Below are 14,801 nucleotides of genomic sequence, written 5' to 3'. Positions count from 1 at the left end.
GTCATGATTTATCTAAAATGCACATATTTAACTCTACGGAGATTTTTCGCTACTTATGTGATATATTCCATTGGTACCTACTTCTGTAGGTTATATTTTAAGTGCTTCATAATTTAGAAATGTCTTTTTACAATTTCAATTAAGAAATGGTTTCCATTCAAGTCAATACGTGTCTCATAAAGATAAGTAATATGTCAGTGGACCATCTGACCAGACTCACACATTTCATTTATAGATATAATTCTTCAAATTTGTCCTTACACATATCCTCGTTATCATGACTGGGGACATTGATGTAAAATTGAAAATCGGAAGACGCATAACCGACAACAATCTAAACTTAACTTCAATGTCAGGTTAACCCTTACCCATATACTGACATCACTTTAATCTTATACCTTGTCACAGGTGTAAAGGTGTTTATTTGGCCTCTTGCCGAGACAGCACGTGACACAAGTGTGCTTAGAACAGGACAAAGGAATATTCCTAGCACACTTCATAATTACACTGTTATGTGATAATGATTGAGGACGAGTAATCGTTTCATTCTAACATGTCCTTTGTATTATGATACAAGGTTTGTATATGTCAAACCTTGCTATCGATCTAATCCTTCTGTATTTAAATTAGTTATTTTAAATCGATGTCTGGCAAATTCTGGCAACCGTCATGCACAATCTGATATTACATAACAAAGCTGTTCTCGATCTCACCATTTCCTTCCATGGCGACGGCTACCAGTCGTTGAAGTTGTGACGTCACAGCCGCGAGTCGGCCTTGGGCTGATTAGTAGTAAGAAAAGTGAATATCTCGGTATTGGACCGGCCGATTTTGATGCGGTTTTCAACATTTTTAATTTTGGATAATAGTTCTTTATTCATTTCTATTTTCATTCAGGGGTCACTTTACAGTAACACCAATCAGTCAGGACCCACATCAGCCTTAATAAAGCTATGCACAATATGTCTGTTGCTATGTATAATAATTTTTTGTTGTGTAACTATGCAAAACACTTGAGTGCTACAATGTACAATGTGTAACTATATACAATCTTTTTTTTTTTTTTTACTTTATTTGTGTGTTACTACAAATGTATGTACAATATTTGTGTGTTACTACAAATGTATGTACGATATTTGTGTGTTACTACAAATGTATGTAAACTATTTGTGTGTTACTACAAATGTATGTACAATATTTGTATGTTATTGTGCCCAATGCTTGTGAGTTAGTAAGTACAAAACTCGTGTGTCACTATGTCCAAATTTGTTTAACTATGTGCAATACATGTGTTACTATGAACAATACAATTACGTTACCAGGTGTAATAATTGTGTGTTACTGTGTAAAATAATTGTGTGTTACTGTGTAAACCACTTGTATTTCACTATGTACAATACTTGAGTGTTACTAAACACAACACTTGTGCTATAACCCTAGTGTTATGTTATATTACTAACACTAGTATGTTACTATTTTCAACACCTTTGTTACTATGTACAGTACAACACTTGTGTTACTATGTACAACACTTGTGTTTCAATGTATAATACTGGTGTGCTATGTAAAACGGTTTTGTGTTACTAGGAACAATACTCTGTATAACCCTTGATTGTCACTGTCTAATGCTTCTGTAGTTATATGTATTGCACTCGTTTTGTGCATATGTTTAAAACATTTTCATATATTTACCATTGTATGGGATTTTTGTCAATGGTGAATTACCAGGCCATGAACTGCCAGCGGTGTAGGAATACTGCGGGTAATTATAAAGAAACAATAAGATAATCTCTTCTCATAATAGTATGGATATGGAAAATGAAAAATATAAGCATCGCGCTGGATTTTATTGGCATTTATAGACAATATGAAAGACAATTGAAAGCAGCGCGATGCCAACTAACATATCTGCTTAACATGGCCCGTTGCCGTCGTTCTGTCAGAATTTGTTTAGTTTTGACACAATGATCTTTAATAGATGCAGAAATTGATCTGACACTTGATACGTTTCTGTATAAAGTGAAAACTCAGCTCAGGTCGTATATTTGGTTTCGGTCGGATTAAAAAAAAATCACTTATGGTTTTGGTCATTTTTCAGCTCACCTGACCCAGCGTTTTCTTGTAAAACGAAAGTCATAGAATTATTATATTTGACATGTAAGTTTATGCCATGAAGCACAAAAAAGTTTGCGAAAGGAAATAAGCTTGACCCATATTAATGGTCAAATTTGTTTAACCCTTCAAGCAAACTCTTCTCTATAATCAAAAGGCCTACGATCACATTTTGCAAGAAAATTTCTTGAATGAAGCCAATCAGTAGTTGCAAAAAAATGGACTTGACACATAACCAAAGTCTTCTTATGATTTTTTTTAAAAATTCAAACAACTTCTGATGATTTAACTAAATGCCTGAATTCATGATATTTGGTAGTTCTAGAAGCCCAGTGGAAAACACATTGAATTGTATATAAGGTTACAAGTGTCGGTGTTTGTTTCAAACTTCAAAGGACTTCTTATTGACCTAGGCTTTAAATATCAATTATGTGAAAAAATGGTGTTTATGAAAAGCATTGAGTACTAGATGAGCGACACAGGTCCTTTGGTCAAACTGCTTCAAAAGCATTGTGTTCTACGGTATGGCCTTTAGAGTTTATATCTCAGTTTACGTTTTTCTCGGTACTGAAATAGGAAGTTTTAGAACTTTGATTGGCATTGTTTTATGGGACCTAAGCGACCTAATAAACGAATGCCTTATGTATATGTATTATAAAATGGACACACCCCTTAAAAACAATAGCACTTTAAAGACCCCATGTTCTCACTGGTGCCAGCGAGGGTGTTCATGTCATACCGACAAATTTAGTTTCTGTTTCCTTTTTTTTAATGATTAAAAAGGTTGAGCGCTACCCGACACAATGAGATTAAATGTATGACGGAAACAATGAATTTTCACCTGAGACAGTGTTTTTCAGTCAAATACATTCTTTGTAAAAACATACGCATTTAGTTTGAAGGATTAAACATTTCATCCATACAGTTTTGCTTTTGTTTGTTTTGTTTTTTGTTTTGTTTGCAATGAAAGAATTTGTCAGAAAATTGGGTTTGTATTAAAGATGTTCTGCGATATGTACGGCGATGGTATTAACTTTTCTGATAGAAAGTTCAGTGTGCCCTTGACCCCAATCAGCATACTGCAAGTTGTTCTGAACGTGTCTTGTTCCACAGCAATGGACACCAAAAGGACAACTTTCCTTTCCCGTCTACAACTTCGAAACGATTTCACTCAGTGCCACAAAACTTTCTGTATGTAGGTTAGTGTCGTAGTTGTGTCTTTGTTTATTGAGGACATTTTATTATTTATCTTTCTTCTGTTACCATAATATTTTTCTATTTTTCTTGTAACTTCTTGTATTACTCCAGATCTTATAGAGTGTTGCATAAATTTGTTCATGGACAATACCAAACTCTATTCAAATATAAACAAATACTGGATCAACATCAAGATATAAACTCTTGCTGTAAGGCTTATATTTAAGACATATTAGTATATATATAATGTTGAAGTTGAAGAGATGCAAGGAAATTTAATCGATAATTTTCTTGATCTTGGCCGGCATGAGTCTGCGTCAATGAAACTGACGTCCAAGAATTATTCAAACACACATAAAATCACGTGTAATGTGTATACATATTTCCGTATTACATTATGTAGTACAATCTATTAACGGACATCTTGATTTCAAACGAGAAACACCAATTGCCATGGTTTGTAATGACCATTGGCTAGTTTTTCTATACTTACACGTAAACATTCTTTATAAATTATATCTTTGTTCCCGTGTACATCAGACTCGGTAACGTACTGAATTTTAAAAGAAAAGAGACAAGACTGAGATGTGGGATTTTCTTAATCACACGACATATCTACAAATTGTGATTCCTTTTATTTACAACAATTCACTCAAATACTTTTATGAAGGTATTGATCACAGTGTCAGAAATAGATATATAATAAAAATAATTGTCAAAGGCAAAGGCGTTGTGATGAAAAGAAATTCTTGTCTTCCCTGACCTTTTTTGGGGACATTCCGGCGATCACCCGGTACATACCGTGTACAGGTGAAATAAAAAATTCCATTGTAAAAAGTCATCGTTTTCTGACCTCATACGAACTTCATAAGAGATCGTTGGCTCTATGCAATTTCACATATGAATAATTTGGCGCCGGTACAGACAAAATCTCTCAGTTTCTTATAGCTGTGGTCGTAGGTTAGACAATCTTCATTGTCGGTGTCGATAGTTTCTGCGCGGCTGTGTACCCACGTCATTGGCTCCCCGTCTGGCAGTTTCCACGTACCTTCAACATCCGCGTCCGATCCCGCCAAAAAATATCTTCCTGTGTCTGCAATATATGGAAATTATTATTTCTTGTCGACAACAGTGATTCCAGTTTTATTTGTGTTTATTTATGTCAAGACTAAACAAAAAAAACTTTTACCAAAGCACATTTTACAACATTGACACACGCTCCTTCCAACCGGGTAGTCCAGAATCATTACATCTTGTAACATACCTTGTTTCATAATAGTCGCAAAATAGATGAAGTTTACAGTTTTAATGTCGTAAACAACACATGGCAAGTGTAGTACATTTCAGCGCTGATGAAATAAAATTGAAGGCATGTTATAAAGATTTCATTACAATAATACCTTTTGTCGAGGAGTGGTCTCACATCATTTTGCAGAACTGCCGACGTAGAATCTGTTTTACACTGTATTAGTTCTAACGTGTTTTATACCGTACTAGATCTAACCTGTTTTATACCTTACTAGGTCTAGCGTGTTTTATACCGTACTAGATCTAACCTGTTTTATAACGTACTAGGTCTAACATGTTTTATACCGTACGAGGTCTAACCTGTTTAATACCGTACTAGGTCTAACATGTTTTATACCGTACTAGGTCTAACCTGTTTAATACCGTACTAGGTCTAACGTGTTTTATATCGTACTAGGTCTAACCTGTTTTATACCGTACTAGGTCTAACATGTTTTATACCATACTATGTCTAACCTGTTTTATACCGTACTAGGTCTAACCTATTTTATACCGTACTAGATCTAACATGTTTTATACCGTACTAGGTCTAACTTGTTTTATACCGTACTAGGTCTAACGCGTTTTATATCGTACTAGGTCTAACCTGTTTTATACCATACTAGGTCTAACCTGTTTTATACCGTACTAGGTCTAACCTATTTTATACCGTACTAGATCTAACATGTTTTATACCGTACTAGGTCTAACGTGTTTTATATCGTACTAGGTCTAACCTGTTTGATACCGTACTAGGTCTAACCTATTTTATACCGTACTAGATCTAACATGTTTTATACCGTACTAGGTCTAACGTGTTTTATATCGTACTAGGTCTAACCTGTTTTATACCGTACTAGGTATAACCTGTTTTATACCGTACTAGGTCTAACCTGTTTTATACCTTACTAGGTCTAACCTGTTTTATACCGTACTAGGTCTAACGTGTTTTATACCGTACTAGGTCTAACCTGTTTTATACTGTACTGGGTCTAACGTGTTTTATACCGTACTAGGTCTAACCTATTTTATACCGTACTAGGTCTAACCTATTTTATACCGTACTAGGTCTAACGTGTTTTATACCGTACTAGGTCTAACCTATTTTATACCGTACTAGGTCTAACGTGTTTTATACCGTACTAGGTCTAACGTGTTTTATACCGTACTGTGTTCCCTATTCGAATGTGTCTCTTGTCATCAAATAGAGGTCCCCGCCCACACCAAGATCTAGAGACGATCACAAGCCGACAGTTGTGGGAAACAGAGACGTATGAAACTATGTGCACACAGCATATTTTAGATTTAATTTCTTCCTCAGATTATTTTCCTTTCGTTCAGATTTGATTTATTGTCTCTGTTCCGTGGTTCCGGAACGGTCTCCGTGCTGAATACTCGATAAGTAGTAATAATGATAAATCAATGACATATACTAATGAATCAATATTGATATAGCAATAAAAAATAAGCTACACACCAATAACGGCCACGACTGCGTCAAATTTATCAACACTGGTCATCCAAATGAGTCGGCCTCCTTTTGTCTGACAGTACTCATCACCTTTGGCAGGGGCCAGTCTTTGGTCCGTAACAATCAGGACACAATAGGTTCCGGCAACAACTTGGAAGTCTGACGGACACACTGGGAAATATATAAATGAAATAATGATATATTTTTTGTCTAAGTGTCACACGTCTTTAAAAACATAACACATAAACACATGATCAGAATATAAAAAAAAAAAACAATCACAAAACATTTATTTATATAAATTAGTGATAATTACGATAATTTGGTTAATACCAATCACAACAATTACAGCCATATTAGTTTCAGGTTAAATTACCGGTGTTACAGACATACATATTACGATATCCTTTGATCTACCATATGCGTGATATCCCTAAAAATATACAAACAGGTTTGATATGTAACTGTTTATTAAAAAAACTGTATTACTTTTAGGATTAATGTTATTTTTTTTGTCTTACATTGATCTTAACTTAAAGAACGAAAAACCGATTCGCACGATAGGTTTGCAAGTCGACTTTTCTTTCATTCCAGCCAGAAAGTAAGAAATATTCTTATCAAAGCCTATGGTTACTTTGATACGTTTAAAAACCAAAACTCACACACATCGTTAGTCGGTAAGAGTGGCGTTAGATTGTAAGTAGTAAATATTTGTGATAGGGGTGAGTGATAGAATAGCAACTTGGCTAGTACTCCACGCTGATCGTAATACTATTTTACAATTATTCATTGTTTAATCTTTGTGTACATTGTAAGATATTGAAATAGTTTATGATGTTTTAGTCCGGTTTTGTTCACATTATTGAATAATAGCGAAAAAAGACTAATCTGAAACGTGATATTGCGTAAAAACAACGAAAAGATTATTATATTTGAATAACATTTTTTTATCAATATTTGGATTCTGGGTCAATGGACAAAAATATTAAATGCGGACTACACTGTACTTTATCCTTTGATAAAAACAATTTAATACCTATGTTTCAAGTTTTAATGTTTTGTTTAGTCAGAAGTTAGAGTACTCAAGAAATCAAATTAAAGATTTTATGTTTGGTTTTGGTAGCATTTTAAAACAGCCGCTATTTGATGTCAAGTCTTCTAGACAATGCAAAAATAGTTATGAAGTAATATGTAAACAAAAGAGTTCCGAAATACGAAATTGTTATATAAATGTTATTTTTTCTTAACAAACACTTAGGATATAATCGGAATCTCTTTTTTAATATCTATTTCCATTAAAATTGTGAATTGTGTTTATAAAACAATATTTAGTACAAACATTTTCACGTCAGAATTTTCCCCCAAACATTAGGCGGAAGGATATTGCCAGTAGTAGTGAAACGGTGTAGAATTCGAATCGCACCAGAGTAGACATGAGTGACGATGGTGCCTGTGCGACTCTATCTTACCCTAAAGGGAATTATTTTTTTTCTCTTTTCTCTTACCCTTTTTTGGTGGTCCGAGTGCAATACAAAGTGTATTGGGTGTAAACAAAAACATATGCATGGTGTCACACGCTTAATGCATTGTGATTTAATCTTACACAAAATATAGTTCTAATGCACATGCCAATACAACTTCAAATAAAATTATAATTTTGTTATTTAATCTATATATTTGAAAAGATTAAATTGAGTTTCAATCTTGATGAGGATTTTCAGTTTTGAGGATAACGCATGATGTCAGTAGTAGACAAACTAATGTATGTGTGTGACCTCATAAAAGTAGTTCCTCTTTCGATGTTTTGACCGGAAGTAAACCATAACTCAATATGAAATGAATTCCAACATAATATCTTGGGCTTTGGTAGTCTTATACACTTTGTTATCTAAAGCTGTGTTTATAAACTTAAAAAGGCGATTTTTTATGACGTTATGAAGAAATTTCGCTTGTTGACTACTTTTTTTTGACGGCGTACTTGCCGGCGTGATTCGGTTAACAGCGTAAAACATTTCAACGTTTTCTGGTTTCTTAAGAACTTCTCTTGAGTATTACTCTGGAAGTCTAAAGTAGATCGTTAAAGCTCGTTAAAGCAAATGAAAACTAAGCATTTTTCAATGTATTTTTCTTTATGTCGAAATTTTCATTTGCTTATACCATTATTTTACCGTGATCTTAAAAATAAAAGACAAAAATTTATTTAAAGACGGCTGCCGCGAAAATAACAGGTAATGTCTGTTATTCAGAAAACATAAAAACTTTATGTGAAAATGAATTATTTCCTGTTATGCATATTCTGGCGGCTGTACTGGAAAAAGTAGTGCAGCAACATATTGATTTTTTGCTTTCAATCTTCTTTCTAAGATCTAGCTTCATCAAAAAAAAATTGGAAGAAAAGTTTAATACTGGGCTTCTTTTTTTTCTTCTCAAAAGAGTACATCCTTAAATCGTTTTCAGAACTTGCAAAGAACACGTATAGCTTTCTGTAGCCTAGGATGAGACAAGGAAATCCCATACCGGGAAAAAGCATGGATTTCTCATGGCTACCTGGTTCCTATATCAGCACGGTAGGAAATTTATATTTTTTTATCGCGTTTCCCACATGACGTCACTCATGTTTTGTATCAGGAAGGCTGTATACCTTGAGATGCGAAAGGACGGAGACACATGCGCTTGTAAACATGGTTATGGAAGAATATGTGTAAATGCCATTTCCCCTACGGATATATTGCCAAACTGTGTAGATTTCAGGGGAAACTGGCATATATATACCGCCGCCATTTGTAATACAAACCTGTCATCTAAATGTTTCATTTGCTGCGTAAATATTATTATTAACACAAATTTCTCATCTTTACTGAAAACTTTGTGTACCGAGAAATCCTACAATGACCTTCTCGTGTATGTTTTTGTTTTCGAATCTATTCGTAGAGCTGTGTTTTCTCGTGGCATTATGTGTAGGCTGTATTATTGCGTTTTGCTCTAAATCGCGCGTGCTTTATTGATTTTATTGGAAAATATATTCAGTTGCTGCCTGTAGGAATCAGTAGGGCTTGCATGTATAATCAGTACACCACAAACTAAATGTATAGAAATATGGATGGAAGAGACCACATTATAGTTTTAAGTTACAAATTAAACACATATATCATTTTTATTTCAAACTCTCACGCACGATTCGAAAAAAAGATAGAAGAAAGGATTTACAGACGAGGAGCCCAAACAACTAGTTAGTCAACTATGATTGATTCATTGCATGCATAAATTCATTTAATTAGATAACACTTACACTCACTAATAATTCATTAGCCAACACCGATGTACAACATTTGTCGCAAGTTAGCATTGTTAAATTCGATTTGTAGCATTGTAATAAAAACTGTACTAACGTTTGACAGTGTAGTCCGAATATGTCCACGTGTTATCAGTCTTGCACGTGATATTTGGATTTCCGGATACGATGGCTGGATTTGATGCGTCTGCAACGTATTCGTAACTAATTGTAATACCGACTGTTCTTAAACTTGACGTGGTTGATGACGTCATTTCCGGCGGATCTGGACATTCTGTAAACACAAAACTTAAATGTGACCAGAGACGTATAATACATATTATCTGTATTATAACGTCCCTGATGTGACATTAAATAAGAAATTCAATTTCGTCTTAGATTGAAAGTGGAATCCCCTCTTTTTACCCCAAGGATAAACATATTCAGGTCTGGTGAAACACAAATCCAGTCAAAGAATCCTCGTCTCTACCAAGGGCCGGGACGGAGAGATTACGATAAAAAAAATCACCAGGTTGAACTAGTTCAATAACCTCAATATGCCATAGAACTCGTATACTATATACTCTTATTATGTTGTCGAATGTTTAAGTTGTACTATTCATAGTTTACCCACATTAACATTATGTATCGTAAATACCTGTATTAACGCATACGACTTTGCCAGAGGACAATTCAGTACATCGCTGTCCGATAGCACAAGGCATTTCTGAACAATTTCCCACGATGCTCTAAAACACAAACAAGAAAAAAATGTTGTGATAAAAGAAAAAAAATCTAAGGGTAACTTTTTTCCTTTATTTTATTGTCGGAAATAATTTCTCCATCTTAAGTAAGAAGCCATCAAATAAAGCGCTATATAACTTGTATGAAAATAATTTACAAAATAGAAAAGAAAAAAAATCGTTTCCAATAAAATGCTAATATCAAATAAAGTGACATATACACATGTTTTCCCCTTAAAGCACGTTTATTTTTTTTTCTTGGCTGTTATTCTGCCTACAGATTAGTTCAGGTTTACACTTTGTATAAACTTTATTACTAAGGAAGACAAACATTTAACGTGTATGGTTGACTGGAGTTCGTTACGCACTTCAGTTCATAACAAATAGAAAAATAAATGAGTAATTAATTTCAGAATCTGTACTTAATACACCAGTACCACAAACTTTACCTACAAATATATGCTTTGTTTGTCATTTTAAAGGACACACACACTGTTTTTATATACGATATATTCGTTAATGCGATATACACGTACTTTAAATGTAACAAAGGCTCAGCAACGATCCATGCCACTGAACAAATTCTCAAATTACATTTATTCGCCATGCTTCATTGATTCATATAGACAGAAAATGGACAAAGAAATCAATGTTCTGTGAAAATTTATCAGCTGCCAATCCGCTTCATTCCTGTAGGGAGAGTCATTAAACTTGACACACATATCATGCATCAAATAATAAAAAAAAGTTCGAGTTTCAGGGTTGTGGGGTCAAGGTCACTGTTACTTTTTTAAATTATTTATAAATCAGTACGATGCTTCTGGGCCGCTATGGGACATGTATTGCGTCAATAGAACAAAACTTATCAGTATGTTTTTCATGGGCTTAATGTAACTCCACATCTGGGGTTTGATACTTAACTTGGCCAATTTTAATCAATTTCAATCCGTCGCTTTTATAATTGGCCGATCGACAGCTTTTGATTGACAGCGCGGTTTAGCCAATCAGATCGCGGGTAGTATTCGCCTCTTTGTTTACGTTTCGCTACTCCGACATTCTCCGACAATGGTGAAACGTTGCTGCCGGGGAACTTGCAACACCGATTTCGTTACGCAGAGCGATTAGAGAGAGGTGTTGTGTTCATACCTTTTCCCAAATCTCAGACGAAGCATGAGAAGTGCAAATCTTGGCTCCGATTGTGCGGACGGCCTAAGTATCAACTTAACGAGGAGATCCTGAGGTGTCCTTCTAAAGGAAAGCATTTTTTTATTCACAGACTCACGTGTACAATATTTCAATGAACATCAGTGTTTTTTCACTCAGAATTTTGCTAGCATAAGTTTTATAATCCTCTCTCATGTGCTAATAAGCCGCATGTTAAAGTGTGTATTTATAAACAAGCTTGATTTCGGACAGACCATTTTCGGATATTTATTGACTGAAGGGAAATGAAATTATCTGGACATGTTTCTGCTCTTTTACAAAGTTTTACTTTATAAAAATGCTTTAATCGTGTCTGTAGTTTGATATAAATGTTTCTTTTATTCTATTGTTTTATTGGTTCCACATATATGTTGTTTTTTCTTCCTGTTGACAAATCAATTTCTGTTGTGGACGTTTCTTTCCTGTCACTGGCTCATCAGCTATTTTCCTGCCATCTCTTTGTTTTCTTAACTTTTCATGTCCGATTGTTGTCTTTCTGTTTTCTCTCTTGATTTTCGTCTCACTCGTTCTCTTTCCTTTGTTTGTGAGTCTCGTCATTCTATGTTGATGTTTGATTTAATTTTCTTTTCGTGTCTCTTAAATTCATGTTGTCATTTCCTTCTATTTTCGTGTCACTCAGTTTATGTTGTCATTTCCTATTCTTGTGTTGCTTCTTCACTAAACACTGTCATTCCATATCCTTTCTTTGTATCCTAACTAGATCCTGTCATTCCCTATCCTTTCTTTGTATCCTAACTAGATCCTGTCATTCCATATCCTTTCTTTGTATCCTAACTAGATCCTGTCATACCCTATCCTTTCGTTGTATCCTCACTAAATCCTGTCCTTCCCTATCCTTTCGTTGTATCCTCACTAAATCCTGTCCTTCCCTATCCTTTCGTTGTATCCTCACTAAATCCTGTCATTCCCTATCCTTTCGTTGTATCCTCACTAAATCCTGTCCTTCCCTATCCTTTCGTTGTATCCTCACTAAATCCTGTCCTTCCCTATCCTTTCGTTGTATCCTCACTAAATCCTGTCCTTCCCTATCCTTTCGTTGTATCCACACTAAATACTGTCATTCCCTATCCTTTCGTTGTATCCACAGTTCCGTATGTTGCGTTGTTGCCATTCATTTATATGCAGGTGTCTCCACAATTTCATAGCACGATAAAGCTAGGAATACCCATTATGACGAACCGGTAATTGTAATTACAATTTTTACAACGAATAAACATGGTTGACAGCACAATGTCAGTAAATTATTCACAATGACACTAAAAAACTTAAATGGTCCGTAGCTAGCTTTACACCGGGACTGGTAACGTTCGTTTATGTGTTGGACTTATTGTGATTGGTTTATTCTAGGTGTGACGTGAACGAAGCTTTTTGCTCTATTAAATAAGTAGTTATCAACGTTGGAAAACGGTAGCTGGGAATCGTTTGTATCATGTAGGATCGATAAAGTTCATACTGACTTCATTGTGCTATCAACATCATCAAGACTCCATGGTAATCTAAAGTCAAGTTACATTTACTGTGAATAATTGGTATTAATGCGAAAAAAAAATTCGTACCGTCATTGGGGTAAAATATATTTCACACGGAGATGTACAACTATAAGATATACATTGCATTTTTGTATGTACTGCAAAAAAATGTGAAATAATTTCATAAACAAACATTAACGTCAAATAAAATGAGGTATAAGCCTTTTTCAAACATTAAGTCCTACAGTAATAAAAAATGTTTTCAAACAAACCTCACAACTCTTTCTACTGGAAAAAAATACTTTGGCAATCTCTTCACAACGTATATCATCAGACTTAATGTACTCAGCATTTCACAATACCAGCCATTCCATCAGATAACGGGATAAACTTCTCAAAGACTGTAGAAAAGACCATTTTGATACAAGTTCAGAATTCGATATAGCAAAAGAATGAATTAAACGGCATCATACAGTTGATACAGCGACTCGGGGAAAATCACAATGTTAAACATTACGTAATATTTACCTTTGGTGGATTCCAGTCTGTCGGATGACTAGAGATAATTTTATTATCACCGACATTTTCTATGTCTGATGTCTGGCTCCCGAGGTGGCAGTAAAAATTGACAAGATGATACGAGATCGCCACGCACTGTCGACGCCGCAGACATTCTCTCACACATGATGTATAGGACGTGTTTTCATAAACACGGAATACTCCAGTCCGCAGACGAAATCCCTGTACGTATTTTACAGTATTCAGATTTATGATGTCATCTTTCGTTATATTTACACTTAGAACAAGGTTAAGTACAATCAAGAAGATAATTACCCGTATGTACATAATCACGAGATGACGTAATAAAGTTGAGTTATTCTCATCCATTTCGAATACACTAATGTGTTTTTTTTTTAATCTTTACATGTTCATCGTGTTGTTTATACAGGAAGTACTCACTATAAGCCTCGATACATGTAAACAGATTTTATAAGCAGTAGATTTAGATAGCGAATATAGTTCATCCACAAGAACAACAAGCACATTCCAAAGGTGTAATTTCCACCAAAACACACGTCCTGGCCTGGAATCCCAAGATGTGACTGTTTGATGTTACTCCTAAAATACAAAATAACCCCACTTTAAAAACACAATTTTTTTTATATACAGTGTAACATCAAGAAAGGCATGAATATATTAATACATAACTACAAACAGGCGATTAGAATTAATATCAGTTTAAAATGTCAGTTCTAATTTCCATGAAGCAACGAAAACATTGAGAGAATTTACAAAATTTGGAGGATTTACAAACATTATCTCGACCAAAGAAGCCGTATCTTTTAAAATACGCAATAATAACAAAAGGCTCAAAGGACCTGCATCATTCATCTGGTATTCAATGATTTTCCCACCTACCTGCCCAATGATTTTAATTATTGCTTTTTTGAATTTGAAGATATCGAGAAGGATTTGTTTGGAAGTTTTAAAACAAAACGATTTTTTTGACTGTCAATAGGTTAAGGTAAATTGTTTCCGTAAGTTTTGTTAAGGTTTCATCTGAGCAACCTATTAACCAAAGTTCATGATTCTACAACTTGATGGTTGTAAAAAGGAATTTGGAAGTTTTTCAAATTGTGACCTTTGTGACCGTGAATAGGTGTCAAGGTCAAATCTTTTAGTGAAATTGGCGAGGTTCATCCAAGGAACATACGAGCGAGATATCGAGATCCAATGACTTTTAGTTGATAAAAAGAAGTCGAATAAAGGTTTAAACAAATCTGACCACTGTGACCTTGAATAAAAGTCAATGTCATGTTGGACTTCATCCTGAAACCTATCAGCAAAATATCATGATTGTATGAACTTTTGGTTGACCAGAAGTAGTCGTTTAAATGTTTAAACAAATTTGATCCCTGTGACTTCAGTTAGGGTCAAGGTCATTTACTCCAAACTTTGCTGGCTTTCGTTCTTGGAATTTTCCCTCCAGATATCATGAGTCTAGGTATTTTATTTATCGGAAACAA

The 14,801-nt window shown here is 34.5% G+C and overlaps 1 protein-coding gene across 1 annotated transcript; it reads right to left on the bottom strand.

Moving 5' to 3' along the window:
- Positions 1–4,193: 4,193 nt before the first annotated feature.
- LOC132547502 (uncharacterized) lies at positions 4,194–13,623 on the bottom strand. Its single transcript, XM_060211259.1, has 5 exons — positions 13,303–13,623; positions 9,997–10,087; positions 9,457–9,633; positions 6,074–6,238; positions 4,194–4,402 (listed from the first exon to the last, which is right to left on the bottom strand). The coding sequence occupies exons 1-5, from the start codon at positions 13,618–13,620 to the stop codon at positions 4,194–4,196; spliced, it is 960 nt and encodes a 319-aa protein (XP_060067242.1). The 5' UTR covers positions 13,621–13,623.
- Positions 13,624–14,801: the final 1,178 nt, after the last annotated feature.

This window comes from Ylistrum balloti, unplaced genomic scaffold (genome assembly GCF_031769215.1).
Source record: "Ylistrum balloti isolate Yb309-2 unplaced genomic scaffold, AGI_CSIRO_Ybal_v1 Utg369958, whole genome shotgun sequence".
Classification (NCBI taxonomy): domain Eukaryota; kingdom Metazoa; phylum Mollusca; class Bivalvia; order Pectinida; family Pectinidae; genus Ylistrum; species Ylistrum balloti.
The sequence above is the reverse complement of the archived record's forward strand: the minus strand, read 5'-3'. Positions and strand labels throughout refer to the sequence as shown.

Bases quoted from the DNA above. Each gene is read 5' to 3' on its own strand.
- LOC132547502 (XM_060211259.1), bottom strand. From the start codon at position 13,620: ATGTACATACGGGTAATTATCTTCTTGATTGTACTTAACCTTGTTCTA. The intron at 10,088-13,302 runs GTAAATATTACG...TTTGTGTTTTAG, and splicing joins CAGACTGGAATCCACCAAAG to AGCATCGTGGGAAATTGTTC. The intron at 6,239-9,456 runs GTTAGTACAGTT...TATATTTCCCAG, and splicing joins TTCGGACTACACTGTCAAAC to TGTGTCCGTCAGACTTCCAA.